The sequence below is a fragment of the Bubalus bubalis genome, chromosome 1 (genome assembly GCF_019923935.1).
Source record: "Bubalus bubalis isolate 160015118507 breed Murrah chromosome 1, NDDB_SH_1, whole genome shotgun sequence".
NCBI classification, from domain to species: Eukaryota; Metazoa; Chordata; class Mammalia; order Artiodactyla; family Bovidae; genus Bubalus; species Bubalus bubalis.
The window spans coordinates 180,070,733-180,089,898 of NC_059157.1; the positions used below are offsets into that span (position 1 = coordinate 180,070,733).

Consider the following 19,166-nt stretch of genomic DNA (forward strand, 5'->3'; position numbering starts at 1 on the left):
GAAAGTCTGTTATTCCATTGCTGCAGTAATTAATTAAAACAGTTTTTGCTTAGAAAGGTTTTTTTTTTTTTTTTAATGCATAGGTGAGAATTTATCAGTTTCCTTTACAGCTTTATATTTAATCTCTTCCTTAACAACAATACATAATTGCATTTTGATGGTGAAATTGTCTTTCCTTTTTATCAAGTAATTTTTGTTGTTGTTGATTGTGACTGGTAAGATAGTGGAGTTTGCCTTATGGTTTTGTATCTTTACTATATGGTAATAAGAGAATTTAGGAGACAGATTGATGTATTAAAAATCATGAGCAAATTTGAAAATAATTCTCTTTCTTTGTCTTGATTTGTTCTTTAATGCTAACTTTTATAGTACTTTATATTTAAAGCTGTGTAGTCTAAAAATAAATTCTCTGCAAGTTTTTGCTTAGTATTTTATGTAAATGTATTATTTTTTAGTTTTATTGCAATAGAAATAAATTCTAAATTATGGGACATTAATGTTGATTTTTAGAAAATTTAAATATTTTTTCTTATTTATTTATTTTTTTTAACAGTGTTTCGGGTCGAGCTTTCCTGTACTGGCAAAGTAGATTCTGAGGTTATGATACTCATGCAGCTCAACTTGACAGTAAATTCTTCAAAAAACTTTACAGTCTTAAATTTTAAACGAAGGAAAATGTGCTATAAAAGTAAGAAATTTATTTACTAAAGTATGTATTTTATATAGATGTGAGAAGATCAAAAATAGATTTTGTCATCTTTTTACAGATTTGTGTTCCAATCTTGACTATAGTTGCAAGTAAGAAAAGAGCACTAACTGATGAAATTCTGAAATAACCACCATGATAGCTTCTAGCTAGGAATCTTATTTAGGCCCCACTCAGTCCCTGCTTTCTCAAAATTTTTGTCAGAACTGGTAAGAATGTTTTCCCTTAGAATGTGAAATAGCACTGATGGCCGGGGCTGATCAGGCCAAAGAGGTAAAGAAATCACAGACTGTAGATAGGGGCCCCTGAGTAATGGGGTGTTAACTGTGTTTCCTTTATGAATTACCTTTATATAGAAACATTGCCCTGGGCCCAGAAAAACGTGTTATAACTCTACCCTTGGTGGAGTATTAGAATAGGTTTCCTTTTATTAACCTAAGTTTCAGGTGTTTTTTTATTTTCCAATCTATAAAATGGTATAATAACCTGTTTTAAGAGGTAGGTGGGTTGATTTTAGATTAATCTACTATCATGAAACTTAAAATACTATATGTGGATACTTACTAATTTTTGGTAGTTTTGGCTTTGAATAATCTGTTACTCAAGAAATTGCAGCAGATATGAAAGAGCTTCAGCACACGAGTTCATAGAGCAAGAATTTTAGAATTCTGTTTAAAGGTTATCTAATCCAACCCACTCACTTTAAGTTCCATAGAGATTAAAGTGACCTGAATTTACCCATCACAGTGGTGGAGCTGGTTAGTATGTAAGGTAGAAAAAAAAAATACTAAAGAAAACTTGCTGAGTTTGGGTTTTGCTGTATGACAGCCATGTTCCAAGTGCTTTACAAACACATTTAAACCCATTTAATGCTTATAGCAGCCTGAGGCAGTAGCTTCTCTCATTATCTCCAGTTTCTAAGGAGGAAGCTGAGGCTCAGAGAGTTCAACCAACTTGCCAAGGCTGGATAACTAAGTGGTGGAGCTGGGTTGCAAACCTGTGCTTTTGCTTCATTGTCAAACTGTCTCTTAACACATTTCCTAGTCAGGGTTACTGCTGAGTGTTATGAGAACGCCTGAGGCCAGCATTAAAATGGCTAATGTCCAGATATGTGCCAGCAAAAAAGTGGTACTGCATTAGAATGGGCATTTTTTTTAGCTCTCATTTAATCTTTTAATTAAGAGTAAACAATTGCTCTCTCTATATATTTTCCCCAGTTTTATTGAGATATAAATGACACATATCACTGTAGAAGTTTAAGGTGACAGTATAATGGTTTGATTTTCATACATTGTGAAATGATTATCACAATAAGTTTACTTAGCAGCCATCATTTCATGTGGGCTTCCCCAATGGCTCAGATGGTAAAGAATCTGCCTGCAATACAGGAGACCCAGGTTCGATCCCTGGGTCAGGAAGATCCCTGGAGAAGGAAATGGCAACCCACTCCAGTATCCTTGCTTGGAAAATCCCATGGATGGAGGAACCTGGCAGGCTACAGTCCATGGGGTTGCAAACACAACTGAGCGACTTTACTTCATCATTTCATGTAGTTACCAATATATAGAGACAGCAAAAAAAGAAAAAAATTTTTTCCATGTGATGAGAATTCAATAAATTAGGATTTACTCTCTCAACAACTCTCACATAATCATACAGTTAACATATAGTGTTGAATAACACATAATGTATGCCATGCATACATTATATCTGTAGTAATTATCTTGTAACTGGAAGTTTGTACCATTTGACTACCTCCTCTAGGTCCTCCTCTTTCCTCACACCTGGCCTCTGATAATATCAAATCTAATCTCTTCTCATGATTAAAAAAGAAATTAATTCTTGGATTCTGAAAATATAAGTGAGATCATGGAGTATCTCATAGTCTTTCTCTGTCTGACTTATTTCACTTAGCATAAGGCCCCCAAAGTCTATCTGGTTGTACAAATGGTAGGATTTTCTTATTTTTTTATTTTATTGTGTGTGTGTGTGTATTTTCACCACTTCTTTATCCAGAATAGACATTTTTGTACTGAAAAGTTAGCCCTATTTTAGCTTCAGTGTTTTGGTACATTTGTCAGTTCTTGCATATCCAGTTACACACTTACTTTCATGTAGTTTTAAAGCCAAAGTGGCCTTTAGATACAGAGTGCAGAACAGGTGGCTCCTGGTCCCTAAGGAGGTGGCGCTGCCTGTACAATGGCGCTTCAACTGTTAGTGCTTAAAGGCGGAATGACGGCCAAGTGTGATGGAGTCTGTGGAGCACACCAGTGCTAGAACCCACTGAGGTTTAATGCTCAGCTGATGTTCAGAATGATCTCATACCCTCTCCATTTTCTTTATTACGTACATGAAAACTGACCGTTGATGTAGTTTTCTATTCTGTTTTAGACTTAATATTGAACCAGTCTTTTTTTTTTGATGGTTGTACTTCTGGCCACCCTAATCTTCCAGTTCACATTCATGATTCTTACTTTAGTATGTGATCTTAATATATTTATTTACATGGTTTTCAAGCTTAGTACTGTTTGAAAAGTGTCTGCAACAGAAAACATGCATGTACTGTATTGAATGTTAATTGGTGGTACCAGCAAGAAAAGTTTCCTTTATCATATGAGGATGGAAACTATTGGTTCAGTCAAGTTTCATCACTCTGAAACTCCTCAGTGCCTTTACACTCTGCTAATGTGTACTGTTAGCCTCCACAGAGGTTATAGTATGTAGGTTTTCCTAGACTTCTTGACCACAGAAACCCTTTTTCAATGAGTGACTGTAATTGGCTAATATAGGCATAGACTGTTGATTGATGAGTATAGTGATGATTATCAGAATAGTAATGTAGCATTTATCATTTTGCAACAAATACCTTGTAACTTAGTTTAGGCAGTGTTTTAGAATATAAAACTGTTAGAAAAAATTCAGAAAATTTAACTACAATATATAAGGATTTTCATGGAAAAGAATTTCTAAATCATCTTTTATCTCCTTTTAAATTCAGAACTTGAAGAAGTAAAAACTTCAGCCTTGGACAAAAACACTAGCAGAACTATTTGTAAGTGTTACTATATTATCTTTTTCCATCATTAGGGATGAAAAATAATTGATTGCAAATAGACTTGATTTCATGAAGCTTGGAGGTTTTGTGGTTTCCAGTTTTCCAAAAGATTAAGTGATGCCATGCTACTTATTTAACTGATGTTTTGTAGAATGGTATATTTAGATGGAACTATTTGAATATTGAAAATTTGTAAAGTAAAATTCTAAAAAACTTTTATAAGCAAGAATTTATATTATCATTTCAAGTGGCCATAATTAAAGTATGAATGTGAAATATGTGTAAGATCTTCGTCTGTTTAACAGAAAGTTAGAAAATCTAATTCATGGCCTGGATGCAGCTCTCAGCTAGTTTCATCCAGCTGAAAATACAAGCTGAAAGATCCACAGCTTTGTTGTTTTCTGTTATTTAAACCTACAGAGCAGAAACTCAACATAGGTTTTTATTTTTTTGTAATGGTTCTGTAAGATTGTATAACTTAGACTTCTTTTTCCTATTCTGATATGGATGCATCATTAAGTCTTACTCTTCCTGAAGCAGTTTTAATGGCAGCATCTTAAAATGTTATTAGATTCTCTTTATGGAAGTAAACTAAAAAAAAATTGGGGAAGAGAAATTCAAAAATAGAGAAGTCAAGGGAATGTTTTGATCAACCCCCATGTGACCATCACCCTCCTTAGGAATCATCAACATTTGCCAGTCCTGTACTGTTGATTCCTTCCTCTTTCAGACAGGTGGTAGGTAGGGAAGGGTAGAATTTTTTAAAGCACATCCTAGGCATCATGCCATTTCACCTATAAATGTTTCAGTGTAAAGAACTTTTTAGAAGCCATTAGTAAACAAGCCACAATCATCCAACACCTCTTTACTTGTATTTGATTTATCACATGTAACAAAACTAACTCCTTAATGTCTTCTAATAGCGAATCCATGTTCCCATTAACCTGATTGTGTCAAAGCTGTCTGTGTATAGTTTCTTCCCTGAATCAGGATCCAAATGAAGCAAACTTACACTGTATGTGGTTGACATGTATTAATCAGAAACCACCCCTTTCCCTTCACTGTCATTTATTTATTGAAGAAATTGACTCATTTGTCTCACAGAATTTTCCACATCTGCATTTTAATGGTGCCATTTAACATGTTTTTCTCTCTTCTAAACTGGTAGTTAGATTTTGTACTTGGTTAAATTGAATAGTTCTGGATATTTCAAAGTGTACCTTTTTTAAAGAGAAAATAATATGACATTTATCTGCTTTTTAAAAATATTTCATTTGGATTTGTCTTTGAGAAGAAATTAAACTATTTTTTAAAATATCACTGCTCCCCAAGCTTACTTTTAAAATTCTGGTGATTTTATCCATTCCTTTTATGCTTAGGATTATTATTTCTGACAAGGAGAATAGAGTGTTGATTATCCTTGGTCTCTTCTTGCTCCCTCTCCCCTCCCTTCCCTTTCTTTGTTTTCACCAACCTAACATTTACACTATGACACGCCAGGTGGTATGATTGAGGCAGAAGATTAAACCTTGAACGAAATAGACTTTGTAAGCCCCCTGGGGCTTCTAATGCACCAGAGGAAATGGATAGGCAATAAGCAGTGATAACAATATCCTGTGGCAAGCTGTGGCATGGCAAGCACAGGTGCTTTGGGACCCTGAGGAGAAGGGTATGTAACCTCCTGTGAGGAAATGTGGGGCAGCTTCCTGAGGAAAAGTGGCGTCTCATCTGAGACCTGAAGGGTGACCAGGTAGCAGGTGACATGTCAATGAGGGAATGGAAACAGTGCATACGCTAGTCTGGAATTAAAGGTAATCAGGCAGGATGCATTTGGGCATGTGCCCAGCAGAGCAGTGTCCTCTCCTCTGCCCTAGAATGTGCTGAGATGGATGCTGCCAACATCAACCTTTGGGACCTTCCTTTCTCAGCCCTTCAAGATTGAATGACCCCTAGCATTCTTAAGAAAAGTCCTGCTTTCATTCAGGCTGCAAGTCAAGTATAGCTGTTCTAGAAGCCATTTGGTCTCTCTACATCAATCTGTGCCGGTTCATTATTTGTTGATTCAAAGTTTAAATTTTAGAAAGCAATCTTAAAAAAAGTTTTTGAAAGCTGTCGCTTTTATATCTTTTGTCCTGACGTATTCCCATAACTCTGCATTTGTATATCTGTCAGTTTGACATCTCCACATAGACATGTACAGGTGCTCTTGGACAAAACAAAACTCTTAATTCTCTCTTTCCCCAACCTGCTTCTTTTTCCTCTTTATAAAGGTACCTTTTCCACCTAATTCTTTAAGCCAAAGCTTTGATTCCTCTTTTTCTTTCTGTCCTGGCATAATCCTTTTAGCAAACTCTGTTGACTCTGCTTCCCAGTCCATGAACTTCTTACCTTCCCCATAACATCCTTGTCCAAGCCATGGCTGTTTCTTTCTTGGCATGTTCTTGCTTCTGCTCTTGCTCCTCCCCACAGTATTCTTTATAGCATGCAGAGTCATCTTTGGTGTTTTTTTTCGAGTATTGTTATGTGTGCCATTCCTTTGCTTGAAGGCTTGCAGTGACTTTCCATATCATTAGGATAAAATTCAGATTCTTCAGTAGAATGCTGATGTGAGTACTCATTAATCTTCAGTTATACCAGTTCCAGTTACATCGTTTCTATTTCTGTTTCTCTGTCTTCCATTCTGCTTGCTCTTATCATGTGGATCTTTGGTTCTGTGTCTTTCTCTGTTGCTCCTGTGTGTATGTGTACACATGTATCTCTGTCTTTAAATTATTTCCTCTGTTGCTGAGGCTTTCTTTTTGAGTAACATTAACATGAATATTATTTCATGAGTAGAGTCTTGTTTTCCTGCTTTTATTTTTAAAAACAGATAAGCAAAATAATTTAACTCTCAAGAGAAAAAGATGAAAAATGTTTGTTTTACCTCATGGGTTGCTGTGCTGTATATTCCTCCCCCTTTGGGGAGTGGTGATTGGCAAAACAGATGTCTCATCTCTCACACCAGATGCCACTGTTGAGGAAGGGTCTGTAGAGCTTGCTGTCCAGTATGGTAATTACTAGCCATATGTGACTATTTAAATTAATGAAAATGAAATAGAATTAAAACTTCAGTTCTTTCATTGTACTAGCTACGTTTCAAGTGCTTAATAGCCACAGGTGGCCAGTGGCTACTGTACTGCATGGCATGCTGCAGAGCATTTCCTTGTTGGACAGCATGACTATAGATAGATGGTTTAGTATGTGTATGCCACTTGTGAATTGTACTAATTAACCAAAAGTTCTATTTAAAAACACTTTTTTCAACTACACAAAAACACTTTTTAAATTGTGTGAATTTATAGCAACACACTACTGGTAACCGATCTTATCAAAAAAAGGACACGTGAAATGAAGATCTCTTTTACAAAGAACGGGATACTCATTGTGTATATTGGGTTACAAAGCAATTTATGACATTTGTTTCAAAAGCTTAATGTGCTATTCATTTTTATTTCAGATGATCCTGTACATGCAGCTCCAACCACTTCTACGCGTGTGTTTTATATCAGCGTAGGGGTTTGCTGTGCAGTAATATTTCTTGTAGCAATAATATTAGCTGTTTTGCACCTTCATAGTATGAAAAGGATTGAACTGGATGACAGGTATCGTACATCTTTGGGGAAAGGAAAAAAATAAAAGCAGTTATTTGCATATACATGGGAGCCTACCCACACCCATGCTCAGCGGTGCACAGTGGTGCAGGGGAAGAAGGGGAGAGTGATTAAGCCCTGGCCAAATGAAAAATACCATCTTTGTGTTTCTCTGTAGTTTTATTTTTAAAAAATTTGTGAAGTCATAAATTACAGTTTTATTATTTGGTGAAAAAGTAGAGATCAGTTTTTTTTCTATCCCCTTTGATATGACTGTCTTCTAGACTTCTAGTGCCTTTTTGAAATAGCCCTGCTTTTTCCTCCTTGCTTGTCCCTCCATTGTTATCGGTCTATTCGTCCATTCATCCATCCAGTTGATTAACATTTATTGAGAACCTGCTATGATTTAAATAATTAGTTCTCAACCTGGTTGCCTATTAGAGTCATGGGTAAACTTTTAAAATATATCAACACCCCTTCCAAAAATTCTGATGTTATTGGTCTAGGGTGGTGTTTGGGCATTCAGTATTTTTTTTTATTAAAGCTTCCCTGGTGACTCTAATGTGTAGCCTTTGAGATACACTGGTAGATATTATGCTAAGTGCTAGGAATAAAAAAATAATGATGTACTATCATGGCTTCAAGTATTTAATATTTGACATTAACCATATTTATAAAAGTTTATAAATTTGATGATATGTATTATAGTGTGGGAATATAGTAGCTTGTCCCAGCCTGGGTGAGTCAGGATGACTAGAAGTACATTGTAGACAGGATAGGGTGAGAGGTAGAGATGAAATGATAGATGAGTTTATTTTCCTAGTCCACAGTTCTCGTTTCCCTCCTTAGTGATTCCCGCTTGCTGACTGAAGACATTCTCAGCTTTGTGACTTGGCTTTCAAGGTGTCCTCCTTTAAAGTGTGGAGATAAGCACCCCTTCCTCTTTGAACTTGCCTCTTATGCTCCAGTCAAATAATTACTTGTTCCTCACCTTTGCTCTACTCTTTGCCCTCCAGGACTTTTGTTCATGCTTTCTTTTGTTCCCTATATTTGCCATGGATTCAAACCCTCTCCATTCTTCACATCTCAATTCCGTTGCCATCTCTTTCATGAAGTCTTTTTTAAGCCCCCCAGCCATAAGTTTCTCCCTCTTCTTTTTGTCTATCTTTCCTTCCCTGTTTCTCTTTTTCTCTCTGTTTGGTAGCAATTACTGTACCTTTTCTTAAGTACTTGTCTTTCCTGCTCGAATGTAAGCTTTTTCCAGTTGGGAAGCATTGCATCTTACTGCTGACTGCCCAGTCCTATGTGGTGTCACACATATAGTGGGTAAGCATATGTCCGGCAGAAACAGCACAAGGGAATGGGGGAGGCTGGTTGGATTAATTCCTGCCCCTAAGTATTCTCTGTCCCCTCTGTTACACTTTTTTTATCTGAGCAGAGAAAGAAGAGAAAGGAGGTCAGAGTAAGAAAAGAAACACATGGGTGAGGTGTTTCAGAATGTGTTTTGTGTGTATGATTGTGTTCATTAGATTTGGGTTTTGTAGAGAAGAGCTAAGGAGGTCGTGAGGTAACAGGAACATTTTGATGGGATTCTCTCGAGAGGATATGGCAGAGTTAAAGGTCACTGGGAGGCATGGCATTTCAGAGTTAGTCTTGACAAACATTGTTTTTGAGGGTTTGCTTGTGTGTGAGGGCTCTGAACCATGTACAACCAAGTCAGAGTTGTACAAAAACTTAAGAATTTGTGGGGCTTATACCTTTGCTGCTGAAATAATTCGTTACCACCCGTTAATTGGTGTTCCAGTTCTCTCTAGTTTTTTGACAAAGATTTCCAAACGATGCCCAATGAGAAGCATCTTTCATCATCACTTGTTTTCAGGGTACAGCCTAGTGGTTAAGAGCACGGACTGGAGCTAGCACACCTCTGAATTCTGGTTGTGCTACTTGCTAACTTTGTGGCCCAGAGGAGGTTTTGTAGCCTCTTTATGTCTTGGTTCTCCTTATCTCTAAAGCAGAGATGATCATGGCACATACTTAGTAAGCATGTTGTTAAGTTCTAGTGAAATAAAACTGTAGGCTCTTAGAACAAGCCCTGCATATGGTAAGTGCCATTATTAGGCTTTTTCTTTTCAGAAAGTTGCAGTGCTGGTAGTAATGGATTGATTTCTTCTTCAACTCTTGCCTGTTCTTCTGCTGCTGCTAAGTTGCTTCAGTCATCTCCGACTCTGTGCAACCCCATAGACGGCAGCCCCCAGGCTCCCCCGTCCCTGGGATTCTCCAGGCAAGAATACTGGAGTGGGTTGCCATTTCCTTCTCCAATGCATGAAAGTGAAGTTGCTCAGTCGTGTCTGACTCCTAGCGACCCCATGGACTGCAGCCTTCCAGGCTCCTCCGTCCATGGGATTTTCCAGGCAAGAGTACTGGAGTAGGGTGCCATTGCCTTCTCTGCCTTTTCTACTAGCTGTTACTTACTATTTGACAGCAAGCTAATAGTGGGGACTAGAAAGTTCCCATGTAGTAATCTAATAGTATTTGAGGCACTTGCTTCTTCTCTTTGCACTGGGGCCTGTGAGATAACAATGACTACCACTTCATCAAGTGTTGTCTGCTAGTACTATACCAGGCTCTATATGTGTAGTATTTTATTTGATGCTCACAGCCACTTAATGGATATGATGCTGTCCTTGTTTTAAAGATGAAGAAACAGACTTGAAGAGATTAAATAACTTCTTCAGGGTTGTGCTGCTAGAACCAGAGCAGAGCAACAGGAAGGACTCACTGTTGTTGTAATGAAAGTGAAAGTGTTAGTCGCTCAGTCTTGTCTGAGTCTTTGCGACCCCATGGACTGCAGCCCGCCAGGCTCCTCTGTCCATGGAATTCTCCAGGCAAGAATACTGGAGTGAGTTGCCATTTCCTCCTCTAGGGGATCTTCCCAACCTGGGGATCAAACTCTGGTCTCGTGCATTGCAGGCAGATTCTTTACTGTCTGAGCCATAAGGGAAGGCCAATTGTTGTAATAGATGTATTGTAATAACTCAGTATTGTAATTGTATAAAGCACTTATATTTGGTTTCCCTGATGGCTCAGATGGTAAAGAAACTGCCTGCAATGCAGGAGATCCAGGTTCAATCCCTGGGTTGGGAAGATCCCCTGGAGAAGGGAATGGCTACCCACTCCAGTATTCTTGCCTGGAGAATTGCATGAACAGAGGAGCCTGGCAGGCTACAGTCTGTGGGATCACAAAGGGTCAGGTACAACTGAGCAATTAACACTTTCACTTCTTTTTTCACTGGTTACATGCCAGGCACTGTTCCACGTGCTTTATATCCATTAATTCCCTTAGTCTTGACAACAGCCTTGTGAGGTTTGATGGAACCCATGACCGCACAGAATTCCTTGCACAGAGATGGTAGGGAGTTCTTCCATTCCTGACACTCAGGAGCCAGAGTCCTGTTCTACACAGCTTATTTAGAGGCAGAGACCAAAACTGCCTAAGGGGGTGCTCATGCCAGGGGCAGTTGGAGCCCATGTGTGTGACTTGCCCTCTCGTGACAGTACAAGCTCATCTTTTCTGTCTCTGCTGTGCTGGGGGAGTGTGTTCTGGAAAATCAGAGCTTCTGTGAAGTCTTTGAACAGAGGGACTGGCCTCTGCCCTGTCTGCCCCATAGTCTCTCCCTGTTGGCTCTTGAATATAGGAGAACTCATTCCTTTGTGGGGTGCTTGAACTTGTTGTTTGACAATATCTTCATTTTCCATTATCTCATTACTGGTGACAAGGCCATTTTATTTCCCTTTATTCATTTCTGTGTCTGGTGTCTAATAGCTATCGTTGAATGAATATTGCATGAAGAATTAATTGAAGAAAGAATGAGTGGAGAGAGGCAGGAATCCATTCTGTTAGAGCAGTAATTCTTTGCCTCTTTTGATACGTATCAATAGCTCATATCAGAAGCAACCATTCTGTGTGCTTTATATAGCTTTCTATATGAAGAAAGTGTTTTTCTCTGTTTATTTATTGATTGATCCAATAAGTGTTAACTGAGCTCTCGCTGAGGCTCACTTGAGGCCTCTTGGGCCAGGCCCTGGCTTTAGTGTTGGGGAGGAAGGAGTGGTGGGAGGCTCTCATAACAAATACATAAAAAAACATGTATTGTTCCTGCTTTCGTGGAGTTTATAGTCTGCTGTAACAGATATTAAACCAGAAATTAAACCAGAAACCCCTGCTAGAATGTAGGCTTCATGAAAGTAGGGATCTTTGTTTATTGTGTTCACTACTGTATCGCCAGCACTTGGCACAGTATCTGGCATATAATATACACTTAGTAAATAGTGTTGAATGAATAAATGAATTAGATATATAAATATAAATTATAACAGGTGCTCTGAAGGAAAATGATGATCTTTGCCCTAAATTCTAACTTTAACTCTATAGCAGAGTTAATATCTGCTAATCTTACTTGCTTATGAAAGTTAAATGAGATAATTTATTTAGACTGGTATTAAACTATTAAGTGCAAGCAAGTGTACAATTTTTATCTCACTTTTTACCTCATGTGCTGTAGCTATGTAAATATTGATTTTAGTAGGTAACAAGGGTTGATCCTCAAATGCACCATCTTTTTGTCATAAATCTGGAATTTCAAAGGTTTGTTCTGGCCACTTGACATAGTGCTTTGCTCATTATTCAGTTCAGTTCAGTTCAGTTCAGTCGCTCAGTTGTGTCCGACTCTTTGCGACCCCGTGAATCGCAGCATGCCAGGCCTCCCTGTCCATCACCATCTCCCGGAGTTCACTCAAACTCACGTCCATCGAGTCAGTGATGCCATCCAGCCATCTCATCCTCTGTCGTCCCCTTCTCCTCCTGCCCCCAATCCCTCCCAGCATCAGAGTCTTTACAGTGAGTCAGCTCTTCGCATGAGGTGGCCAGAGTACTGGAGTTTCAGCTTTAGCATCATTCCTTCCAAAGAACACCCAGGACTGATCTCCTTTAGAATGGACTGGTTGGATCTCCTTGCAGTCCAAGGGACTCTCAAAAGTCTTCTCCAACACCAGAGTTCAAAAGCATCAAATCTTCAGCGCTCAGCTTTCTTCACAGTCCAACTCTCACATCCATACATGACCACTGGAAAAACCATAGCCTTGACTAGACGGACCTTTGTGGGCAAAGTAATGTCTCTGCTTTTGAATATGCTATCTAGGTTGGTCATAACTTTCAGCCACTAAATATGTACATGCTCATAATGTTGCATGCCCAGGCTTTTCAAAAATTCTGAGGTGGTACAAGAGTGCCACCTACTGTTGAATAGCTGAAGAGAAACACAGTAGTAAATACTTTGGGATCTGTGCATATTTATTCAGTCATCAGTGCTGGTTGCAGGGAATATTTAAATTGTACTTTCCACATATATTATGTAACTTGAGCCTCCCCTAGATCCTGGGATGTGGGTTTTCTTAATCCCATTTTATGGGTAAGTATTTGTATTCTATTATTTTCTCCATCTTTGGGAATGATAATGCTTCTCTTCCCTCCCCATTATTGAATCCTGGACGTCTACAGTTTTAATTTCTGATGTGATCTTTGAGTCGTGCTCAAAACTCCAAAAACGGGTGCTCTGTGGTTCTAAGGATTAGGGATGGTAATATTAGTAATAATGAACATAAATAGTAATAATAATTTATAAATGTATATTTGAGGGTAGGGCACTGACCTAAAAGGATTATATTTTTCATGTAATTATTTTAGCAACCTTTTCAGGAGGTAGTAGTATAGTCATTTTATCCATCAGGAATTTGAGGCTCCAAAAGCACTATTTTGCCTAAGGTCGTACAGCTAGTTAATAAATGGTGGTGCTGGCAGTTTGGATTTCAGGGTTATACTTTCCATCTCTTCACTGTGCTATCCTGTACCTACTATACATGTAGACCTATATAGATCAATTTTTGAGTAGCAGATTTTTGTCATTATGTGTATTTTTAATCATTGGGCTTTGAAAATACAGAACTATTGTGTAGGGTGTGGTCATTCAAAGATTTTCATATTTAGGAAAGTTCGGAGTCTCAGATTGGACTCTGCTGATCCTGCAGCTAAGGGAGACATGGAAGGTAGCCCTTCCTTCTTGAGGGTATGACATCTTGCCTTTGATTTCACACTTCATGCTGAATTTCTATGCTTTACTTCTCCACTGCTGCAGAATTACTAGACTTGAGGCAGTGTAATTAGAATGTGGTCGAGGGTGACCTGGGATAAGGTGGTTGTGCACTGACAAAATGAAAGGACGTTGACTTGTAGTAATCTTGAGTATGAAGTGATTTGAGCCTACCATCTTCTGGGTCTCTTGATTACTTAAAAAATATGGAATAATAAAATGCTTCAAGTGCTAACAATTTCTAATAAATTCTATAAATTCCCAAAAGGTGGGATTAGGGATGTAGAAGAAGCAAAATGTATTTGATTAAACAGACTTGAACCAGGTAGGATATCCCTTCCCAAGCTTTGAGCATGTTTGATTTGCTTTCATATGCCATCATCTGTAGGCCATGTGGTTATGGACCATCATTAAAAGAATCCTGTCTTTATACTCCTTTTCCTAAAAGCGATCTAAATTGAGTGGCATGAGTTCTTGACTAAGTGTTGGTCCACAGTTCCTTAACATATTGTATGAGGTTCAAGACTGCTATCTATGGTATTTGAAGAATGCTACATTTTGTGAATGACTTTGATATGATGAATCGCCTGATAATTGTGGAGATAGAAAGGAAAGAAAAAGAATAGAGCTCTGCATTATGAGGTGGAGTAAAATTTCAGTATGAAGCATTTGTGATGGAGATCCATGCATTATTGTGATCTCTGTTAAGGTTTTAAGCCGGTTATAATGGCTCCATGCATTTTGTATGTATTGAAAAAGGAAATTTCTCATTGAAGCTGACTTGCCAAGTATTTCTCTTCTAAAAATTATTTGCAGCATCAGTGCCAGCAGTAGTTCCCAAGGGCTGTCTCAGCCATCTACCCAGACGACTCAGTATCTGAGAGCCGACACACCCAACAATGCAACTCCTATTACCAGTAAGAGTTAATTTAATTCTAAAAGTTAAAGATGATTTACTAAAATTGTTTATGGTCTGTCTGTCTTTGGTCCTGTCTGTCTTGTCCTTGGTTAATTATGTATGGGACATATGCCATGCTATATTCATAGAATCTAACATGTACAGAATTAGGCTTAAACTTTTGTTTTCTAGAACATTGAATGAAACATTCCAAAATTAGAGTATTAAAATTTAGGTTTAGTTGTTAGAATTAGTTTTAGGGAGGTTTCTATAGATTATGTTAAAAGGGCTACTGAATCACTTCTGTACAGATTCAAAAGGAGGATTTTCAAGTAGTTAGAATAAGCTACTGAACTGTATGAAGACAGAGACTTGGATTTTAATGAATTATTTGATGGTCTCATGGGCTGTGGTAAGGACTTTACATTGTTTTCTGATCATGATGGTAAACGAGCTGCCATTGGAGATCTAATTTCCTTTATTTTGAACAGGATTTTAATTAAAGTTTTTATACTGTAGCTGTTCAGGGGAAAATAATCATTCTTGGAGTATAATTTAGACATAATGAGGATTGAGAAACATCATTCACCAAACAAGAAACAACACAATCATCAGGATAGACAGTGGGCCACAAGTCAGGACTCAACTCATTGGTGCCATTGATTAATTAGGTTCTTGTAGGCAAGATACCTTTATCTTTATCTCCCTTGGACTGACATTTACTTTCTAGTAAACTAAAATTAAGAATATCTGTTCTTGGACTTCCCTTGTGGTCCAGTGGTTAAGAATCTGCCTGCCAGTACAGGGGACACAGGTTTGATCCCTGGACTGGGAAGATCCTACAGGCTACAAAGAGACTAAGCCCGTGGACCACAGCTACTGAGCCTGCATGCTGCAAAATACTGAAGCCCGCGTGCCTTAGAGCCTGTGCTCCGCAACCAGAGAAGCCACCACAGTGAGAAGCCGTGCACTGCATCTAGAGAGCAGCTCCCACACACCACAACTAGAGACAAGGCCAGGCACAGCAATCAAGACCCAGCACAGCCCCCAAATAAACACATGATCCTAGGAGTGAATGCAAAATGTAAAGTCAATTTAAAAAAAATGATAAACAGCATTATTTAAAAAATAAGAATATCTATTCTTCACCCAGTGCCCTCCTATGGTCTTTCAGTATTGTTTCTCATTTAGAAGAATCAGGATTCTTTGGAGAAATGGATGATCTCAGGACTGGGTCAGGAATAAGTAAGATAACCTCAGACATTTGTTGAGCCAAAAATCAAGGAAACTACTAAAGACAAGAGCTTTCCAAAATGGAACCATTGAGCATCAAAAAGAATAATGACTGCAATAGATTGAAGTGATATAAAAGTAAAATGTAGAAATGTGTAAAAATCCACAAATTTGTAGTGATACTTTTTTTTAAAAAGTTCATTATGGGAGTTAACTGAGGCACCAATAATACCTTACTCTGACAGCTGAGCATAAACTATTTTGCAGTAACCAGATAGTGCTGGCTATGAAGGGAACTTTTTTTTTTTTAACAGAAAAATCCCAGCTAATAAATGCAGAAGGAATGATAGAATCAGAATATCATACTTGTATCCCCTAATAAAATACTTGATTCAGGAAAGGATTGTCCATGTTTTAAACTATACGAACAAAGGGAGGCAGGGAGCTTTACCATTTGAGGGATCATAGTGTTACTGCCTGAATCCGCTCCTGGAACTTAGCATCATTAAAAGTAGGATAGCTAGGTAGTTTGTATTCCCAGGTGGAATATTCTTGTTTTCGTCCCCTGCAGAGAGTTAACCTGGATCTAATCGAGGCTATAAGACTGACTTTCAGTTTACAGGGATAGAGGAATGAGTTAGATGACACTGGAAGAGTCAGATGCTGGACTTTCTCCAGGATAGTTGATCTAGTTCTTTAGTAAGATGTGGCAAGAAAAATGAAAGGGGAAAGAAGTGGGCATTATAGCTTAAAAGAAATCTAAGGGAAATCATAGCAGCAGTTAACATCTCCACCAAGGAAAGAAAGATGTATGTCCCTCAGGATATAAAATGATAGATGTGAGGGTAGTTCAGACTATTCCTAAGAAACACATCATTGCTTTAAATGTTTAGCTTTGCTCATTAGAGTCATTCTTGATTGTGGATATAACCTTAAAGAGGTAGATAAGCAAATTATTATATATGCTAAAAGCAAAATGCATTTTAAAAAGTCAGTGGAAGTACAATTATTTTTTGACAGATTTATAAGTTTACCACCAATAAGTTTACTTGTTTTTGTAGACATTACCTTAAGGAGATAGATACTTCGTATGATACAAAATAAATAGTGTTTTTTTTTTTAAAAACCAACAGAAATATATTTGCCTGTAAATAAAAAAAAAGTGAAAGGAGCAGAAAAAAACACTTGAGGATAAAAGAGTCAAGAGTTTTCAAAAATAACAAAACACAATAGTATACAGAGGGAAGAAACTCAGAGAACTCCAGGAAGGATTACACACTCATATATACTAGACATACAGACACACCTAGATGTATCATGGTCAAATTGCTGATCAGTGGGATAAGGTTTTGTCATCCTAATGCATCCTTTTATAATAAAGTTTTTCAAAGCCTTTCATGTGGTTCTTCCAGCAGCCACTGATAATCATTGTCTGAGTCCACCCTTTCTTTCGGGATTTTTCTTCCCTAAAATACCATTCCAATTTCTGCTTGCTAATAACACTAGATCTTCCTTTTATTCTAACTTTTTTTTGTTGCAATGAGAATTTTAATTTATGGCCAGAAATTTTGTTTTGCTAGCATCATATTAAGAATGAATATGAATCAAGAGAACTGAAAAACGAATATGGATCTCACAATGGTATGACTGGCTGTATGGATGCTAGAATGATTAAACCAATTATATATATATATTTTTTTTTTTTTAAGAAAAGCTATTTTTGCAAACATCTCTTCATTTGAAGTTTTTTTGTTAGGAGACTATATTAGAAAATCTTTGGAGAAAAAAGCAGTTCATTCAAGGGATTAGAGTAATTCCATGAGTCAAAGCTTGTTTCATTTGGCAGAAAAGCAATTGAAGTGGTATTAATAAAATATTATTTTTAGTATTTCTTGTTTTAATTCTGCATTTTAAGGTTTTGGGGTAGGTGGGAAAGTGTTTCTTTAAAATTTAGTATGGCCTTCATAAATAATTCTCCCTGTGTGTGCCTTTTCCCTTTTTGATTCTTACCTTTATTTGTTCCTGTGACTTGACTCCTCCTGGGATTCTAACTGAACTAGTTGATCCTGGTGCCATAAGAAGGTATTTATATTTCTTGGTTTGGCTTTGTTGGCTCCTCAGGTTATCCTACCTTGCGGATAGAGAAGAACGACCTGAGAAGTGTCACTCTTTTGGAGGCAAAAGCTAAGGTGAAGGATATCGCAATATCCAGGGAGAGGATAACTCTAAAAGATGTACTCCAAGAAGGTACCTATTCTCTCAAAATCAGGTTTTCAAGGAAGATTTACTGTTAGTATAAATATTTTTTTGTTTCAAATTTTAAGAATTTCATCTCATTTCATCCCTAAGGATAGAAAGCAGTTCAGTTCAGTTCAGTTCAGTTGCTCAGTCATGTCCGACTCTTAGCAACCCCATGAACCTCAGCACCCCAGGCCTCCCTGTCCATCACCAACTCCCAGAGTCCACCCAAACCCATGTCCATCGAGTCAGTGATGCCATCCAACCATCTCATCCTCTGTCGTTCCCTTCTCCTCCTGCCCTCAATCTTTCCCAGCATCAGGGTCTTTTCAAATGAGTCAGCTCTTTGCATCAGGTGGCCAAATATTGGAGTTTCAGCTTCAACATCAGACCCTCCAATGAACACCAGGACTGATCTCCTTTTAAGATGGACTGGTTGGGTCTCCTTGCAGTCCAAGGGGCTCTCAAGAGGCTTCTCCAACACCACAGTTCAAAAGTATCAATTCTTTGGCACTCAGCTTTCTTTATAGTCCAACTCTCACATCCATACATGATCTCTGAAAAAACCATAGCCTTGACGAGACGGACCTTTGTTGGCAAAGTAATGTCTCTGCTTTTTAATATGCTGTCTGGGTTGGTCATAACTTTCCTTCCAAGGAGTAAGTGTCTTTTAATTTCATGGCTGCAATCACCATCTGCAGTGATTTTGGAGCCCAGAAAAAGTAAGTCAGCCATTGTTTCCACTGTTTCCCCATCTATTTCCCATGAAGTGATGGGACCGGATGCCATGATCCTAGTTTTCTGAATGTTGAGTTTTAAGCCAGCTTTTTCACTCTCCTCTTTCACTTTCATCAAGAGGCTCTTTAGTTCTCCTTTACTTTCTGCCATAAGGGTGGTGTCATCTGCATATCTGAGGTTATTGATATTTCTCCTGGCAGTCTTGATTCCAGCTTGTGCTTCTTCCAGTCCAGCGTTTCTCAGGATGTACTCTGCATATAAGTTAAATAAGCAGGGTGACAATATACAGCCTTGATGTACTCCTTTTCCTATTTGGTACCAGTCTGTTGTTCCATGTCCAGTGCTAACTGTTGCTTCCTGACCTGCATACAGGTTTCTCAAGAGACAGGTCAGGTAGAAAGCAGTGCACAGTTTATTTCCTCTATAAAACTGATCTTTATTTTCCCTTTCTTTAGATTTTTAACTTGCCTTATTAAGCTTTGGAACAATTTTGATATTCAAGTATATTAAAGCATGATTATTA

At 37.9% G+C, this 19,166-nt stretch overlaps 1 protein-coding gene across 2 annotated transcripts in view; it reads left to right on the plus strand.

Moving 5' to 3' along the window:
- RYK (receptor like tyrosine kinase) overlaps positions 1-19,166 on the plus strand; it is a 114,055-nt gene that overhangs the window by 44,843 nt on the left and 50,046 nt on the right. The window contains exons 4-8 of one of the 2 annotated variants that reach the window (XM_025291526.3): positions 554-688; positions 3,705-3,758; positions 7,258-7,402; positions 14,353-14,453; positions 17,780-17,914. In XM_025291526.3, the coding sequence (XP_025147311.2) occupies positions 554-688; positions 3,705-3,758; positions 7,258-7,402; positions 14,353-14,453; positions 17,780-17,914 (570 nt within the window). The remainder of the gene's footprint in view (positions 1-553; positions 689-3,704; positions 3,759-7,257; positions 7,403-14,352; positions 14,454-17,779; positions 17,915-19,166) is intronic. The other variant, XM_025291532.3, reaches the window with a different exon arrangement.